At 51.8% G+C, this 18,127-nt stretch overlaps 1 protein-coding gene across 1 annotated transcript; it reads left to right on the forward strand.

The window, feature by feature from the left end:
* Positions 1-37: 37 nt before the first annotated feature.
* LOC116793959 (ras-related GTP-binding protein A) lies at positions 38-17,939 on the forward strand. The gene is made up of 10 exons (XM_032702216.1): positions 38-276; positions 833-866; positions 2,695-2,794; positions 3,885-3,951; positions 4,696-4,918; positions 6,940-7,035; positions 12,322-12,444; positions 14,810-14,901; positions 15,694-15,809; positions 17,452-17,939. Exons 2-10 carry the CDS (start codon positions 840-842, stop codon positions 17,547-17,549), a joined length of 942 nt encoding a protein of 313 aa, XP_032558107.1. The 5' UTR covers positions 38-276; positions 833-839; the 3' UTR covers positions 17,550-17,939.
* Positions 17,940-18,127: the final 188 nt, after the last annotated feature.

Here is an 18,127-nt window from a genome sequence, read left to right on the forward strand (position 1 = left end):
GCGCGCGCGCTCACGTGACCGGCGGCGGCCGCCCCAGAGCGCTGAGTCCCGTGAGCGGCGGTGGGGGGGGAACCGGGACACACCGGGACACTCCGGGACACACCGGGACACACCGCCCGGATAAACTGGGACACACCCCGGCCGGACCCCCGCGCCACCGCCGCCCGACTCACCGGCGGCCACACCGGCACCGCCCCCGGCCGGCCCCGACCCGCCGCAGGCACCGGGGGCCGCCCCGGCACAGCCCCCCCCCCGAGCCGCCCAGCGCCGCCGCAGGTACCGGCGGGCACGGCCCGGCCCCGGCGGCCAGGCCGCTGCGGGACCCCGCGGGGACGGGGGCGAGGGCCTCGGGAGGGGTTGGGGATGGGGATGGAGGGGGAAGGGGGAACCGGGGAAAGGGGCATCCCGGGGGAAGGGGCTCTGGGGCCATCCCAGGGGAATGGGCTGTGGAACATCCTGGGGAAGGGGCTCTGGGGCCATCCCAGGGGAAGGGGCTTTGGAACGTCCCGAGGGAAGGGGCATCCCCGGGGAAGGGGCTGCGGAACATCCTAGGGAGGGAGCTGTGGGCCATCCCGGGGGAAGGGGCTGCGGAACATCCCTAGGGCAGGGACATCCCGGCTCATCCCGGGGAAGAGGCTGCGGGGGGTCCCGGCCCCTCCCGCCCGGGCCGTGGGATTCCGGCAGTGCCGGAGGTTTCCCAGCAGCGGGAGTTCCCCATGGCAGGGGTGGGAGGGCTGTGCCAGCGCTTCCCCCGCGCTGCGGGGGGTGGGATCGGGATGGGCGAGCGGTGATCCAAGGAAAGCAGCGATCCAAGGTGGGCTTCTCTCGGCAGGTGTGTGATGCCCAGCACAGCCATGAAGAAGAAGGTAAGGACTGGGAGGGGGATCCTGTGCTGTTGGGTTTTCCTTCCCCATCCCCATTTGGGAATGTCGTTGTTTGTTGTGTCCGTCCCTCTGGGGCTCAGGTGCCTTGGAAGGCTCTTGGAATCAGCGGCTGCATCAAGAGCCAGACATTAAAATTGGGTCTGTTCCTGGCTGATTGCAGGGCCATCCACCAGAACTGTGGGCAACTGTTTCTGGGATGTGTTGCAAAACCCTCTGCAAACCCCCGTGCTCAGCGTGGGGGAAGAGGATCTGCTCCAAACCACTTCCTTGTCCCTTCCGAGGGGAGAGCCTTCCAAGGTGTCCCAGGAGCTCAGTGTGGAGCCCATAATTCACTCAGGGCTCCTGGGAGGATGGAATTTAACCCTTGGGGAAGGAGAAGTTCCTCTGGGAATTGAAGGGGTGGGTGTATTCCAGCAGAAGCACATCCAAAGCTGTTAAAGGGGCTGTGTAGGGAATATGTGGCTGGTTTTCCATGGTGTGCTAGGATTGGGTTTCCTGCCTGCTGGTTGATCCCTTTGCAAGGCCTCTGCAGCCCAAAACTTGGGATTTGGGGTTCCCTGTGATCTGGATGATTTCCTGGCTGTGGCGTTTGTGCTGGTGCTGTGAAATAAGAGCTGTGCTGTGCTGTGTTCCCTGGGATGAGCTCAGGGGACAGCACAGCCTTCTGGGCTGGCCTGAACAGCCTCCCTCACTCAGGAACAGGCCTCATTCCCAAAACCTGGAGGCCTGTGCTCAGGTTCCTCTGGCCAGGGCTCTCTCAGCTCTGAGGAGCTGCAGGAATGACTGGAGTGAGCAGAGAGGTGGGATTCTGCTGAGGTTTTCCCGTGAAATTGTGGCAGTTCCTGCTGTACTGTCACAGAGAGAGGGTGGGAGTGGAGCAAGTGCCCTCCTGGCCAGTGTCCTGCACTCCTTAAATTGCCCCTGCTCTCCTTAAACCTCTCCTTGACGAGAGACTTCCAGAGCTGTTGCCAAAGGCTGGACTCGGTTCTGTGACTGGAACTTGTTTAACAGCTGGGTTTTGTGTTGGCTGCCATGGTTGCTTTGGGTTTCTTTTTTATTTTTAGATCACGATGTCAAGTCTTGCCTTGTGGAACTGTCTCTTGTGGGACTGTCTCCCCTCATCCCCACTCCCCAAGCCCCAGCATCCCCTACATTTTGGTACCTCTCCTTTGGCCTGATGTCCTGCATACAAGACTCTGAAGTCAAGTGTCACCCATACACTGGTGCACTTGACCTGGGCTGTCCCACCTGCTTTTAACTTCTTTTTTCTGGTCTTCTAACCCCTGAAACTTGAATTGTCACTTCTGTTGGGGAAGAGAAAACAAGTCACATTACGAGAAGGAGAACAACAGGATCAGATGATCTTTAATGTCTCTTCCAACCCAAACCATCCTGTGATTAGGAAAGGGGGGGAGGGATTGTTTCCAGTCTGGTCTTAACAGCTTGAGACAAAGCTGTTCCTCTGTCCTGGCAAAGTCCTTTGCTGCCATGAAGGCCATCAGGGCTCTTCCTGTGGTGAGAGGCTGGGAAAGGGGGAGGCAGCTCCTGCTCTTCCCAAGTGCTGTGTTGGGAGAAGGTGTTCAGTCTGACCACAGTCCAGTGCCCATGGATAGCAAGGAGTTAAGGATGTCCATGTCCTGCTTCCCAGGCCTGGTGCTCCTCTTTGCCTCTCTCTCCTGTGCAGTCCCAGCTGAAACATGTCTGTGCTGTGTTTCTGTGGCTTTGGCAGTGAGATGGCAACCAGAGGGGGCTGTGAAGGCCTTAGTGCTGTTTCATACCTAATTCTTCCTGGTTTTTTTCTCCTTCCCAGGTGCTGCTGATGGGTAAAAGTGGGTCTGGGAAAACCAGCATGAGATCTATTATCTTTGCCAACTACATCGCCCGGGACACGCGGCGCCTGGGGGCCACCAGTAAGGCTGCTCTTGTCTGCACTCCCAGCTCTCAGGGCTCAAACCCCCCTCATTAACGGGGTGGGACCATTCCCTGCAGCAATTCCTGCCTCTCCTCTGGATTAGGTGTGTCCCTGCTGGTCCTCCCAGCTGCCACACCTCACAGGGAGCTGCCTCCGAGGCCAGCCAGGGACAGGCAGGAAGCTGGAGAGGGAAGGGGGAGGCAGCACTGGCTTCAGTTTTGCTGCTTTATTGACTGGGTCCAGTTTTGCTGCTTTATTGTTTGACCTTCATCCTGAACTTTTTTTATTTTGGGATAAGGAAGCAGCTTGTGCTGCAGCTACACCTGTTAGTGGAGGAGTGTCAGAGCCTCCTCGTGCTCCTCTGTGTTGGTGGAGCACTCCTGTTGTATGCAGCTGATCTCCAGCACAGGGATCCTGCAATCCACCCGTGGTTTTGGCAGGATTAAACACTGGGCTTAATTAGTGCCTTGTGCCTTTTCTTTTTGCCCTTCCAAAGCAGCCATTGATGGGAAAAAGCAAGAAGTGATTCCTCTGAAAGAGGAGGGTGAATTGTCCGTATCTAACACTCCTCATGGGGAAGGATTTAATGTGAGGGCTTAATGTCAGGGATTGCTGTAAATTTGGCCTGTTCCTGAAGTTTCCATTCTCTGTGTTATTGGTTTATTTTGTCAAGGCTGGATTCAGGCCTTGCAGGGTTTGATGCAACTAAAATCATTCCTAAAATATCCCAGGGATCAGGGAGCGTGTGGTTGAAGGGGGGGGCACCTGCTGCACTTCTCAGGAGAGCAGTGTCCTGGGCAGGGAGGCTGGAATTCCTGTGGGAAATGTCCAGCGGTGGTGTTTAGGTGGGATTTTACCAACTGGGGGCTGTGTTGGGAGAAATGGCCCATCCTTGGAAATGTCCAAGGCCAGGCTGGACTGGGCTTAGAGCAACCTGGTGTCCCTGCCCATGGCAGGGGGTGGGATGAGATGGGCTTTAATGTCCCTTCCAACCCAAACCATTCCATGATTCTCTGGTGATTTTTGGAGGAGGCAGCTCTGATCCAGGTGTGTGGTACAGTCAGTAAACTCCTGTTGTCTCTCTGCAGTTGATGTGGAGCATTCCCATGTCAGATTCCTGGGAAACCTGGTGTTAAACCTGTGGGACTGTGGAGGGTAGGTACTGTTTATTCCTTTCCTTTTGAGTCTTTTGGGGGTGGATGTGGGGAATCAGGTGAGGATGGAACAGAGCAGATTCTGCTCCAAGGGAGGAGTGTGGTGCTTGTGTGCCAAGAGAATCCTCCATCTAGGCTTTCTCCTGAGGTGCTGGGAGGTGCTACTGCTCTTGGAATTGCCCACCACCAGCTTGTTCCAAGTGGGATGTGTGCAGAGAGGTGGTGCTGAAGGTTGCCAGTGATCCTGTGGCTCCTGGAAGCAGCTTTTTGAGGAACGCTGTCCCTCTGACAGAGCCTCAGCTGAGCTTTGCTCAGCTTCCTCAGCTCCATGGCCTCATGCATCATCTAAACCACATTCAGCCAAAGCCAGGGGAGACTGAAATCCTGGGATAACAGGCTAAACTGCTACTTTGGCCATATTTTAGCTGCTTCTGCTGCTTTGGGTGTTTTATAAGCAGCTCTTTAGAAGCCAGCGTGGATCCAGAAGCAGGACACAGAGCACAAGGGAAGCTTCAGCTTAAGGTGAAACTGGTGGGCTGATGCTCTTCAGGAGCTTCCAGCTTTGCTTGGGAATGCTCAGGGAGCCTTGTCGTGGGGAATAGAGCTCTAACACGGGCTCCTGTGGTGGGATCTGCAGCTCCAAATTAAAGCCCTGATATTTTACACTTAGCACCTTCTTGACCTTTCCAGGCAAGTCCTGGTTGCTCTAACAGGAGTCTCCTTGCTTTCCTGCTCTGCTCCTCAGGCAGGACACCTTCATGGAGAACTACTTCACCAGCCAGAGGGACAACATCTTCCGCAATGTGGAGGTTCTCATCTACGTGTTCGACGTGGAGAGCCGGGAGCTGGAGAAGGACATGCACTACTACCAGTCCTGCCTGGAGGCCATTCTGCAGAACTCCCCTGATGCCAAGATCTTCTGCCTGGTGCACAAGATGGACTTGGTGCAGGAGGACCAGCGGGATTTGGTGAGAAGCCGGGAGTTGCCATGGAAATGCTTCCCCACGGAGCATCTCCTGCCTGTGCGGGTGCAGGGCGGTGTCACACATCAAACACAGCCCTGCCAGGGCTGTTCCTCGAAGGGTTTCTCAGATGTTCAGGCTTGGCACAGCCCTCTAAGCTTTTTCTGCCTTTTTTGAAGTGTGTCATCCTGTAATGTCCTGGAGAACAGAAGCAGTGATTTTTAGTGACAACCACTCACAGCCTTTCCCTTTATAGTGCTGATTCCAGAGCTTCCAGCACACCTTGGCTCCAGAAGGGAGGTGGAACTGAAGGAAATCCAGCTCCTTAAACTCCCTGCCCGCCATTTGGATGGTGGTGGTGACAGTGAGAGTTGTCTTCAGCTCAGCTGCTGCTTTCAGTCCAGCACAGGCTCTGTTCTAAAGCATCACCAAAAAATAAGAGGTGGAACTTTCCCACTTAACCAGGAGGTGGTTTCGGTTGGTTGATCCTGCTCTGCCTGCCCAGAGATCCTCTGAAGCACCTAAGCACCTAAACAAAGGCTGAGGATCAACCTTTCAGAGATGTTGGGTGACTTCTGTTCTGTTTGGAGCTTTTGAAAGGTCACAGGGAAGTGGGAAGATGTTGAATTCCTACAAACCTTCCTTTTTGTGCTTGGACAGCTCCTCATAGCCCAAGGGAGTTGAGCTGTGTGGGTCTGAGCACATCCCCAGCTGCTTGGCCACTCCCTGCATTGCAGGGAGTTTGGAGACCACTTCAGGCTGCTGGATTTTGTCAGAAATAAGAGATTTTATTAAACTTTTTACCAGTTCCCACTGAGTTTTGCCTGGGCATCTGCAGAGGGAACGTGCAGGTCCTGTGGCTGAAACCAGAGCTGACCTCCCTGCACAGACACACCTTTCCACGTGGGCTTTGGATCCCTTGTCCTATCTGAGAGCAGAGATCTTCTTCTTCCAGTTCTAGTTCTGCCCTCCAGCTCAGGGCAGAAACAGCTCAGAGCTCTTTCAGAGGGCTCAAGGTGCTTTTCCTCATTTCCCTCCAGGTGGAAGGAAGAGTCTAAAATCTTCTTTGCTGCAGTCCTGTCCAGATTTGTGGAGGGACTAGTGCACAAATACTGGTTTAACCAGTGGTACAGACTCAGGAGAGGCCCTGAAGGGAGGGGTGGGCAGAAGAGGGGGCTTACCACCCATCAAGAACTGTTTTAGGGTATCTGCTGCTCAGTAGCCCATGCAAATACTGGGCTAAATCACTGCTTTTGTAGGTCTTAGTGAAGCCTGTGCTGTCCAGGACCCACATGGTGTTGGCCCAGCATTTCATGGGGCTTGGTTCATGCTCTGTCATGTTCCCACAAGACTCAAGTGAGGGTGGTGGTTGTGTGTTCCCCTTGCTGGCTGTCCTGCTGCTGTTCCAGCAGTTCCAGAGGAGCCTAGCTGGGCTTTGCTGTTCCTCTGCTGCCCTTTTTTGGTGCCCATAACTTCTGAGGGCAGAGTGTGGTGTGGGCAGGGAAGTCTGTGTGAGCTCATTCTGAGGGCCCTCAGCTGCTTCCCTCCCATCCTGCTCTCAGTGATGGAGCTTTTTGCCAGGGGTTTGTCACAGTTTAGGTCCTCAGGGACACTCCAGCCTGTCTGCCTTCACTCCCATTTCCCAACACCTGCAGTTATTTCAGCTTTGGGTCCCAGGGAAGTTTTGGATTCCCCATCCCTGGAAGTGCCCAAGGCCAGGTTGGAGCAACCTGGGCTAGTGGGAGGTGTCCCTGCCCATGGCAGGGGGTGGGATGAGATGATCTTTAAGGTCCCTTCCAGCCCAAACCAGTCTGGGATTCTCTAGCAAGACATCCATGGTCTGTGTGGCCCTGCTGCTCACTGGGAGTACTGGGAGCTGGTTTCTCCCAGCCTGTCCTGGACAACTGCTCTGCTCTTGTCCCTTCTCTAGAGATCCATTTGGAACTCATCCTGTAATTCCATACAGCAACCACAGCACAGGCAGAACTGCTTTCACTCAACTGCTGCTCTGTCTTTTCATCTCCCAGATTTTTAAGGAGCGTGAAGAGGACTTGAAACGCCTCTCCCGGCCCTTGGAATGTGTTTGTTTTAGAACTTCCATCTGGGATGAAACCCTTTACAAGGTTTGTACAGCTCCCTCTTCCCACTTGGAGACAGGAGCATGAGAAGAGGGAGAGGTGTTGTGGCAGAGACTGGCTCTGGTCAGTTCTGGAACAGCTCCTTCTGGAGGGTGTAAACGGTGTCAGGGCATCCTGGGCTTAATTAATTAATTAAAAGAAGTCAGGTACTTGGCAAACAGGCATCCCAAATATCCAGCTGGCTCCTGGGGAAGGGTCTGGTCAGGCAGTGCCACACACCTGGGTCAACAGAGGGGCAGAGAGGGGGAGCTGAGCTGGGAGGATCCCAGTCTGGAAGAGCACAGATCGATCACAGCATCCCCAGCCCCTCCTGGGCTTGTTCCTGGCTCCTTGGGATAGAGTGGAGCTCTCTGGATCAGAGATGGGCTGCCAAGTGTCCATCTGCGATCTGACCTTCCTCCAGATTGAAATATCTCTGGAAACCTGAGCAGATTTACCTGGGAGGAAGAGACAGAAGCATTGCCAACTTCAAATGAGGATGGTTTAAGCCTGTTTAGTGGCATTATGGTTTCTCTGAGTGATGTGGAGAAGAACTTGACCTGGTGAAGAGTCTCCTCAGGTTTGGGCTTCCTCTGGTGGTGTCCACTGTAGGTACCTGAGGTGAGAGAAGCTTCTCAGTGTTGCCCAGGCTGTCAATACCCAGAACTGCAAATAATCCCTTTCTGAGTGTGCTGGTTTAAAGGTAAACCAGCAGGGGAAATGAACTCAACTCAAAAGAGAGAATAACAATTTAATAAAATAATACAATAAGTACGATTATACAGACAAACAATTGGTTTTAACCCAAAAAACCCAAATGTATAACCCAGCACCCTGGGGCATGAACAGAGTGGTGTTCTTTGGCCCCCCTGAGTCCAAAGTAAAGGGAGAGGGGAAAAACTTGTTGGTGAGAGTGCTGTTGCAGTCTGGTCAAGAGTGGTGGTTGCAGTCCAGTCAAGAGTGGTGGTCTCAGTCTGGTTGAGAGTGGTGATCTGCAGTCTTCCTCTGGATCCCATGAATGGTTGAAAATGTTCCAAGACTCCAAGATTATATATTCTCCAGTTCAGGCAGGAATGCTCAGCACCTCCCTCAGGGTGAGGAGTTTCACAAAGGGTGTGAGGAACAGGGAGGCACCCTCCTATCTCACAGGCCTCTTAACACCTACTTTGTAGCCTGAGGAGTCAGGCTGCTCTGGGCAGAGGATGCAAATAGTCTGTTGAGAACAGTTTCTGGGAAATGGCATGGAAGACTGTGGAATACACAGTTTTGGGTTACACCCACCCAGTGATGAACTGGGCCCAGCTGTTCTAACTAGGACATTATCCACCCCTTATTCTGTGCCATCCATGTCATGCCCAAATTAACCCCCTTTAAAAACTATATCCCTTTAAAACTATATATATCTCTCTCTCTATATATATACAATGAAACATTACAGACCATTCTGACTCAAAATTAGGTCCCCTTGTGGTACACAACATGTCTCCCCATCTTTTTGCATTACCCACCAGGTGGAACCATGTCCTTGAGCAAAAACAATCCCTCAGATGGGTTTGCCTTTGCTTGAGGTGGGACTAATCCAAACAGTCTTCCCTAACATTCCTCTCATATGCACCACGGGGACTTTATCTCCACCTACAGTGTGCGAAGGTTCTGACTGGGCAGGGTCAGCTCAGTTGATGGAGCCTCGGGTGTTGACCAACCAGGTGGCCTTTGCTAAATGCAGCTCCCAGTGTTTGAGAGTCTCCCCACCCAGTGCCTTCAGGGTGGTTTTCAGCAGTCCATTGCACCGCTCAACTTTTCCAGCCGCTGGTGCATGGTAGGGGATATGATACACCCACTCAATGCCGTGCTCTCTGGCCCAGGTGTCTACGAGGCCGTTCTTGAAATGGGTCCCATTATCAGACTCAATTCTCTCCGGGGTGCCATGTCGCCACAGGACTTGTTTTTCAAGGCCCAGGATGGTATTCCAGGCAGTGGCATGAGGCACAGGGTATGTCTCCAGCCATCCAGTACTTCCTTCTACCATGGTCAGTACATAGTGCTTGCCCTGGCGGGTTTTGGGGAGCGTGATGTAGTCAACTTGCCAGGCTTCCCCATACCTGTACTTTGACCACCGTCCACCACACCATAGAGGCTTCACCCTCTTGGCCTGCTTGATGGCAGCACATGTCTCACAGTCATGGATGACCTGTGAGACAATGTCCTTGGTTAAGTCCACCCCTCGGTCACGAGCCCATCTGTATGTTGCATCTCTCCCCTGGTGACCGGAGGCATCATGGGCCCATCGAGCCAGAAATAATTCTCCTTTGTGCTGCCAATCCAGATCTACCTGAGAGACTTTAATCCTGGCAGCTCGGTCCGCCTGCTCGTTGTTACGATGCTCCTCAGTAGCCCGTTTCTTGCCTACATGAGCGTCTACGTGACCGACCTTCACACTCAGCTTCTCTACCCGGCCAGCGATGTCCTGCCACATCTCTGCCGCCCAGATGGGTTTCCCTTGGCGCTGCCAGTTGGCCTTTTTCCATCGTTCCAGCCATCCCCACAGAGCATTGGCCACCATCCATGAGTCAGTGTAGAGATAGAGTCTTGGCCACTTCTCTCGTTCAGCCATATCCAAAGCCAACTGAACGGCTTTAAGCTCTGCAAACTGACTTGACCCACCTTGTCCTTCAGTCGCTTCTGCAACTTGCCGTGTGGGACTCCATACGGCTGCCTTCCATTTTCGGTTTGTCCCTACCATGCGACAGGAGCCATCCGTGAAGAGCGCATATCGCCTTTCATCTGCTGGTAGCTTATCATATGGTGGGGCCTCCTCAGCCCGTGTCACCTGTTCCTCTTCTTCTTCAGAGGATAGTCCGAAACTCTCACCTTCGGGCCAATTGGTGATAATTTCCAGAATCCCAGGGCGATTAGGATTCCCTATCCGGGTTCGCTGCGTGATCAGAGCGATCCACTTACTCCATGTGGCATCGGTGGCGTGATGTGTAGAAGGAACTCTTCCCTTGAACATCCAGCCCAGCACTGGTAGTCGGGGTGCCAGGAGGAGCTGCACTTCGGTGCCGATCACTTCTGAGGCAGCTCGAACTCCTTCATAAGCAGCCAGGATCTCTTTCTCAGTTGGTGTATAGCTGGCTTCAGATCCTTTGTATCCTCGACTCCAGAATCCCAGCAGTCGTCCGCGGGTCTCCCCAGGCACCTTCTGCCAGAGGCTCCAGGAAGGGCCATTCTTCCCGGCTGCAGTGTAGAGCATGTTCTTCACATCCTGTCCTGTCCTTACTGGCCCAAGGGCTACCGCATGGGCAATCTCCTGTTTAATTTGTTCAAAGGCTTGTTGTTGTTCAGGGCCCCACTGGAAATCATTTTTCTTCCGTGTCACAAGGTAGAGAGGGCTTACAATCTGGCTGTACTCGGGGATATGCATCCTCCAAAAGCCCACAGTGCCTAGGAAAGCCTGTGTTTCCTTCTTGCTGGTTGGTGGGGACATGGCTGCTATTTTGTTAATCACCTCCGTTGGAATTAGGCGGTGTCCATCTTGCCACTTCACTCCTAGGAACTGAATTTCCTGAGCAGGTCCCTTGACCTTACTCTGTTTAATGGCAAAACCAGCTCTTAGGAGAATCTGGATTATCTTCTCTCCTTTCTCGAAGACTTCGCCCGCTGTGTTCCCCCATACAATGATGTCGTCAATGTACTGTAGATGTTCTGGAGCCTCGCCCTTTTCCAGTGCAGTCTGGATCAGTCCATGGCAAATGCTGGGACTGTGTTTCCACCCCTGAGGCAGTCGATTCCAGGTGAACTGCACACCTCTCCAAGTGAAAGCAAATTGTGGCCTGCACTCTGCTGCCAAAGGAATGGAGAAAAAGGCATTGGCAATGTCAATGGTGGCACCACTTGGCTGCCTTGGACTCCAGCTCGTACTGGAGCTCCAGCATGTCCGGCACAGCAGCACTCAGGGGTGGTGTGACTTCATTGAGTCCACGGTAACCCACTGTCAGCCTCCACTCTCCGCTGGACTTACGCACTGGCCATATAGGGCTATTAAAGGGTGAGCGAGTCTTGCTGACCACCCCCTGGCTCTCCAGGTCACGGATCATCTTATGTATAGGGGTCACAGAGTCTCGGTCGGTGCGGTATTGCCGACGGTGCACTGTTGCTGTGGCTATCGGTACCAATTGTTCTTCAACCTTCAGCAGTCCCACAGCAGAGGGGTCCTCTGAGAGACCAGGCAAGGTGTTCAACTGTCTAATTTCCTCTGTCTCCACAGTAGCTATGCCAAAAGCCCAACGAAGTAATCTATGCCAAGGATGCACGGGGCCTCTGGGCCAGTCACGATGGGGTGTCTGTGCCATTCCTTCCCAGTCAGGCTCACTGCAGCTTCCAGTACAGTCAGCTGTTGGGATCCCCCTGTTACCCCAGAAATGGAGATGGATTCTGCCCCTACGTACCTTGATGGCATTAAAGTGCATTGTGCGCCGGTGTCCACTAAGGCCTTATATCTTTGTGGCTCTGGTGTGCCAGGCCACCGAATCCACACTGTCCAACAGACTCGATTGTCCCTCTCCTCTACCTGGCTAGAGGCAGGGCACCCCTAATCCCGGTCATGGTACTCGTTGTGCTCTTCTTGTGAGTATGACCTGGAGGTCCCTTCAAGAGGATCAGACGTGTCATCATTCCTGTACCGTCTGGAGTCTTGCCCACGAGAGACTGGAGCAACATTTACCCTTGAAGAGTTCCTTGTGGCACTTGTTCCTCTTTTCAGTTCACGTACCCAGGCTGCTAAGGAAGAGGTGGGTTTCCCATCCCACTTCCTCATATCTTCTCCGTGCTCACGGAGGTAAAACCATAGATTGCCACGTGGAGTGTGCTCTCTCTCCTTAGCTGGGGGACGCTGGCTCCTAATAGCAGAGACTCTTGTTTGTCCTGGCGCGATATGGAAGATCCCTTCCTTAATTTCTTCTCTTAGCTTCTGGTGTCCCTCTTCAATCTTCTCTTCCAGGCTTCGGACATGTTCGGCCAGTTTGGTTTCCACACATGAGACGTGGGCTCGCAGTGGAGCAGTGACAGTGTCTTCATAAATCCTGAGTTTGCTGACCAATGCACCCACCTTGTCCTCTCCCTCCGTCCATTGCAGCGTTGCTAAGTAGCGGGAATACATTTCTGGCCCGAGTCGTGCAAACTTTAACCACATCTGGGATGTGCACTGTACAGCATCTGGGCTTTTAGGGAATCTGAGCACATTGGGAACCAAAGAAGTGCTGGTGACCCCTCATGTTGTGTCTGTGTTGCCAGGCCTGGTCCAGCATCGTGTACCAGCTGATCCCCAACGTGCAGCAGCTGGAGATGAACCTGAGGAACTTTGCTCAGATCATCGAGGCAGATGAAGTGCTGCTGTTTGAGAGAGCCACCTTCCTGGTGAGTTCCAGGGCCTAAAGGGGCTCCAGGAGAGCTGGAAAGGGACTTGGGACAAGAGCCTGGAGGAACAGAACAAGGGGGAATGGCTTCCCACTGCCAGGGGCAGGGTTAGATGGGATATTGGGAAGGATTTGTTGGCTGTGAGGGTGGGGAGGCCCTGGCACAAGTTGCCCAGAGAAGCTGTGGCTGCCCCATCCCTGGAAGTGTCCAAGGCCAGGTTGGAGCAACTTGGGATACTGGAAGGTGTCCCTGCCCATGGCAGGGAGTGGAATGAGGTGGCCTTTAAGGTCCCTTCCCACCCAAACCATTTAGGATTCCATGGAAGTGCTGTTGGGAGGTGCCAGCCCCACACACAGGATGCTTTGATCCAGCCCTTGGGATACAGGAAGTAGCTGATATGACTCTGTGTCTCATGGGACCTTCCCAAAATTCCCCCTTCCAGCAGCTGAGCTGAGGGTTTGTTGGTGTTTCCCTCTTCCAGGCTGTGAAAGTGTGGGACTTCTTTGAGAATTCCTTTCTGCACAGGGCAGGAACCTCATTTAGCTTGAAAAAGAAACCTTTTCATTTCCTCCTGCTGTGACATTTAAACTGGACTTGATTTCTTTTGGGGTTTGATGCTCTGCAAACCCAGAATATGGATAAAGGATCATGAACCATTGGGTTGCAATGGTTTTCCAGGTTATTGTGCTCCCAATCTCTGTCTCTGCCAGGTGAAAGGTGCTGCTTGAAACCATCACTGCTGCTTGTCCATCCACACTCTTGGATTATGCATTTGGCTCCTCAGTCTTTACCCCAAAACTCTTGCTGAGCTGAAGGAAAGAGTTTGAAGTTTTTTGAGTGCTTTCCTTGATGGGGATTTGGAAATGATGGAGGGAATGTGGGAAAGGAGCCATGACTCTTCCCCCTTCTTAAACTATCAGAAGCAAACACCTGCCATGTCTGGCAAGTTCTGCTTTTTGACCTCTTCTAGATAATAAATAGTTCCACCTTGGGGGTGTGTAACAGTGAAGGACATTTTTAACTGAAAATGAATAATCTTTGCTACAAAACTTCTTATTTTCAGTGTGATGGTGATTTTTATAAGACTCATCTCCCTTTTTTCATGTATTTATGAAATATATGAATAATAATATATATTCATATATAATAATATATTCCATGTATTTATGGAATACATTAAAAAGCCCCCAGGACTTTTTTCTCCTGAAGTGAAATCTTAACTCTGAAAGTCTTACTGTGGAATCTTACTCTGGAAACCTGATTCTGAAATTGTGTTCAAATCATAGTTTAAAAAAAAAAACCCTCATCTGGGATGTTTAGGAAGGAACTTCACACTGGGAATGCAACCCTTGAATCTGGCTAAACCTGTCCTTGTGTGAATAATTGGGCAGGTTTAAAGAGTGATTGTTTTAAGGTGCTTAAGGGAAAAAAAGAGGAAAAAACCCCAAACTTAAAAAACCCATTAATTCTCACAAGTCACAAATGTGACTCCAGAGTTTCACATCCTTGTGCAAGGGCACTGCCAGTAACAGTTGATTTTGTGATTCTGAAGAATCTTGTGGCTTTGGGTTTTTTAAATATTCCTCTTTGCTTTGCTGTGGGAATGGAGATGGTGCAGCTCTTTGTGCCCTTCCCTCGTGCAGTAAATGCAGTTCTTGGCCTGTTCTTCATGTGGCTGAGGAGGGAAGGGGTTGGGGAGAAAGGTTTGGAGAGAGATCCCACTGCAAGGATTCCTAAAAGGCTTTAGATCCCTGAGTGTTTGAATCCAATCCTGCAACTGCTGCTGGATTTGCGTGGGAGGAAGAGGAGGGAAGTGTGCTCTGGATGAGGCAGCTCAGTGCTGGTCTGACTGGACTGATGGATAGAGAACTCCTGAGGAATCCAGCTGCCTTTGTGCTGCTTTTCTCCAGGAGGAACAGCTTGGTCTGGCTCCAGGAGCTCTGTTTGTGCATCCTGCCTGTGCTCAGGTTCGGCCCTTGAGAATCCACAGCACCTTAGACTGAGAAGGGAAGAGCCATCCCAGCACTTGGCAGGTGTCCTTTCCCTTCCTGAAGTTGCATTTTTTTCCTCTCCTTGCTCATTCTTTTACTTTGAATCAAGATCTAAATTGCTGCTAAGTTGCAGCATCCAGACCTCAGGTGGACAACTGCATATTTCCAGGCTTTGTGTGTGTGAAAGGCTCCCTGGTGATTGTGTTACTGACTCCTGTTCCTCCGGGAAAGCACCACGAGAGTTCTTGCAAATAGTTCCCAAGGTTCTATCAGCCAAAGGCAAAGGGAATCCTGGTCACCACCCATTCCCAGAATTGCTGTTGACAGTGAGGAACCTGTGCTGGACTCACTGACTGACTCTGCCCCCTCTCCAGGTCATTTCTCACTATCAGTGCAAAGAGCAGAGGGACGTCCACAGGTTTGAGAAAATCAGCAACATCATCAAACAATTCAAGCTGAGCTGCAGGTGAGCTGATGTGATCAGGAGGTGGGGAGAAACCTCAGCAGGGATTTTGGCTTTGTGGGGCTCTCCAGTGAATCCCAGTTCTGTGGGATTGTACTGGGCTTAAGCACAGCTCACTTAAGTTGTTGCTTTTATAACTTTCTCCTTTGCTGATGGTTGAAGAGGTTTGTTTGTTCTGAAACAGCTGTTTTCTCCTGGGCAAAGGAGGAAAAGGTTCCAGGATAAATCAATGACAGTGCTTGGAATGTCAGGTGGAAAGCTCTGCTCCAGTCCTGGGCTGGCTGGGGAGGAAGAGGCTTCCAGGCACTATTTATCCATATATTTTGAATGGAAAAGTGGAAAGCTTTGGGGCAGCTTGGCTCTGAACAGCCTCCAGGCTCTGCAGTCTGGTTATACCTGGAAGTGTGTGGAGCCTGGGTGGATGGAGAAGTGGCTCCATAGTTTACAGGTGTTTCAGATGTCTCCAGATGTTCCAGTTTTATCCTTATTTCTGCTGAGTCCTCCAGAGTGTCCAGGCTCAGTCAGGGGGTTGTGTGTCTGGAGTTTCCTTCACTGTTCAATGCACAAATCACTTTATACTGTTCTCATTTAGCCCAGAACCAAAGAGTTTTGTCCTTAAAAACCAACCCTGCTGTGGTCACACCTGATTTTCCCTGCCAAGTGGGAATTCAAACTCTGCTTTGTTCCCAACAGCTCAAATAAGGGATTTTGGCCATGTGGGCACAAAAGCTGCTTGAGCAGTGGTACGGGAATAATTAATTTACTTTTTTTCCCCCTTTATTTCTACTTTTTCAGTAAGCTGGCAGCCTCTTTCCAGAGCATGGAGGTCAGGAACTCTAACTTTGCTGCTTTCATTGACATCTTTACATCCAACACATACGTGATGGTGGTTATGTCAGACCCTTCCATACGTAAGTCGAAGCCAAGATAAGCCTGTTTAGGACAGAAAAAAAATCCAACCGGCCAAAATGAGTACAGTTTCAACTGTGAAAATGAGATTTAATTACAAAACTGAAGAGAAGGAGAGGGAGAGGAATTGAGTGGGGTGGGGAGGGTGGGTGAGCAGTGACTCTGCAGAGGTGGGATGTGCTGGGACAGCTGAGCTCTTGCTGTCACAGGGAGGATCTGTGGCTGTGAGAGGAACCACCAGAACAGATGTGACCTGGTTTAGCAGGTCATGTCTAATAACCTATTTTGGGCTGTTCTGGGCTGGCAGCCCCGGTGAGTTTTGGAGAGGAAGCAGGGATGGATCATGTTGGAGTGTTGCTCTTGGTGGACAGGACTCTAATTATAGCAGCATCTATTTATCCTAAAGGAGAAGCTGCAGCAGTGCCAGCCCAGGCCCCCTGGGACCAGTTAACTGTTTACACAGCTCCACTTGGAGCTCCTGGTGGGATCTGAGGTGCTCCAGAGACACTGTCCAGGACACCTCGTGCCTCACACTGTGCTTGCCCTTGCATTTGTTACTGAAATAGGGAAAACTGTGTGACTGAGGCACAGCTGGGGCAGGGCTGTGCTGGGGAGCAGCAGATGGGCAGCTCTAGCTCTCCCTGTGACTGGAGTTCACTGGGCTCTTCCTTGTGGTGTTCTTGAATCAGCAAACAGCCCAGACTCTCTCACATTAAATTGTGCCCAGACCCTCCCACATTATATTTTGCCCAGACCCTCCCACACTGAACTCTGCCCAGACCCTCCCACATCAAACTGTGCCCAGGCCCTCCCACATTAAATTGTGCCCAGACCATCCCACGCTGAATTCTGCCCAGACCGTCTGACATGAAATTTTGCCCAGACCCTCCCACATTAAATTTTGCCCAAACCATCCCACATCAAATTCTGCTTAGACCATCCCAACTGAATTTTGCCCAAATTCTCCCCCATTAAATTGTGCCCAGATCCTCCCACACTGAGTTTTGCCCAGACCATCCCACATTAAATTGTGCCCAGGCCCTCCCACACTGAATTCTACCCAGACCTTCCCACATCAAATTGTGCCCAGACCTTCCTACATTAAATTTTGCTCAGACCCTCCCACATCAAACTGTGCCCAGACCATCCCACATTAAATTGTGCCTGGATCATCCCACATTAAACTTTACCCAGAGCATCCCACATTAAATTCTGCCCAGACCATCTCACATGAAATTTTGCCCAGACCCTCCCCCATTAAATTTTGCCCAAACCATCCGACATCAAATTCTGCCTTGACCATCCCAACTGAATTTTGCCCAGGCCCTCCCACATTAAATTGCACCCAGACCATCCCACAATGAATTTTGCCCAGACCTTCCTGCATTAAATTGTGCCCAGACCCTCCCACATTAAACTGTGCCCAGACCCTCCCACATTAAATTGTGCCCAGACCATTCCACATCAAATTCTGCCAAAACCCTCCCACATCAAATTTCCCCCGGAGCCTCCCACACTGAATTTTGCCCATCCTGGGAGCAGCAGGATGAAACAGGACCTTGCAGACAGGGCTGTTGCCCTCAGGACGTGGCCACTGCCCCCTTTTAACTCCTTTTTATCTCCCCTGTCCCTTTTCCGTCGCAGCTTCCGCGGCCACGCTGATCAACATCCGCAACGCCAGGAAACACTTTGAGAAGCTGGAGAGGGTGGATGGCCCAAAGCACAGCCTGCTCATGCGCTGATCCCAGGCTTTGGGGGCAGGAAGCATGGATTTGGGACTACTTTTTAGGAGAATCTAACACTGTCGATGTCTTTGTTGGGCTTTATGAGTGTGCTGCTTTGTTTTCTCTCCTTTTCACGTCGGACACTAGAGGCTCAGAGGATGTCTGGATACACTGCGGACCTTCAGAGACTTCCCTGGCACCCCGTGGGCTTGGGAAGGAGGCAGGACAGGTGATATGCCCGTGGGCTGGTGCTCTCAGGTGGATGTTTTGCTGCCAGAAGGACATTTTAAGTCCCAGGAATATGGGATATTTAGTGGTTTCTTGGTTGGTTGCTTGAATAGGTTTCTGAATTTCTCCTTGTCTTCGATCATGAAATTAAATTTTTGCTACCAGGGATTTCAGATCCTACAGCTTTGGAAAGTGGGTTTGCTTTCTTCCAAAACCTGAGGCAGCTTTGGGAAGCAGATGTGTGGGAGCTGCATTTCACCTTTCATGTTTTTGGGGGATTTGACTGGAAGCCATTCCGGAGTTTCATTGGGAATTGCTGGCGTGGTAGGTGGGAGCTGATGCTTGGCAGCATCTCCCTCCTTTTTTTT

Source organism: Chiroxiphia lanceolata, chromosome 14 (genome assembly GCF_009829145.1).
Source record: "Chiroxiphia lanceolata isolate bChiLan1 chromosome 14, bChiLan1.pri, whole genome shotgun sequence".
NCBI classification, from domain to species: Eukaryota; Metazoa; Chordata; class Aves; order Passeriformes; family Pipridae; genus Chiroxiphia; species Chiroxiphia lanceolata.

Bases quoted from the DNA above. Each gene is read 5' to 3' on its own strand.
- LOC116793959 (XM_032702216.1), top strand. From the start codon at position 840: ATGCCCAGCACAGCCATGAAGAAGAAG. The intron at 3,952-4,695 runs GTAGGTACTGTT...TCTGCTCCTCAG, and splicing joins AACCTGTGGGACTGTGGAGG to GCAGGACACCTTCATGGAGA. The intron at 7,036-12,321 runs GTTTGTACAGCT...CTGTGTTGCCAG, and splicing joins GGGATGAAACCCTTTACAAG to GCCTGGTCCAGCATCGTGTA.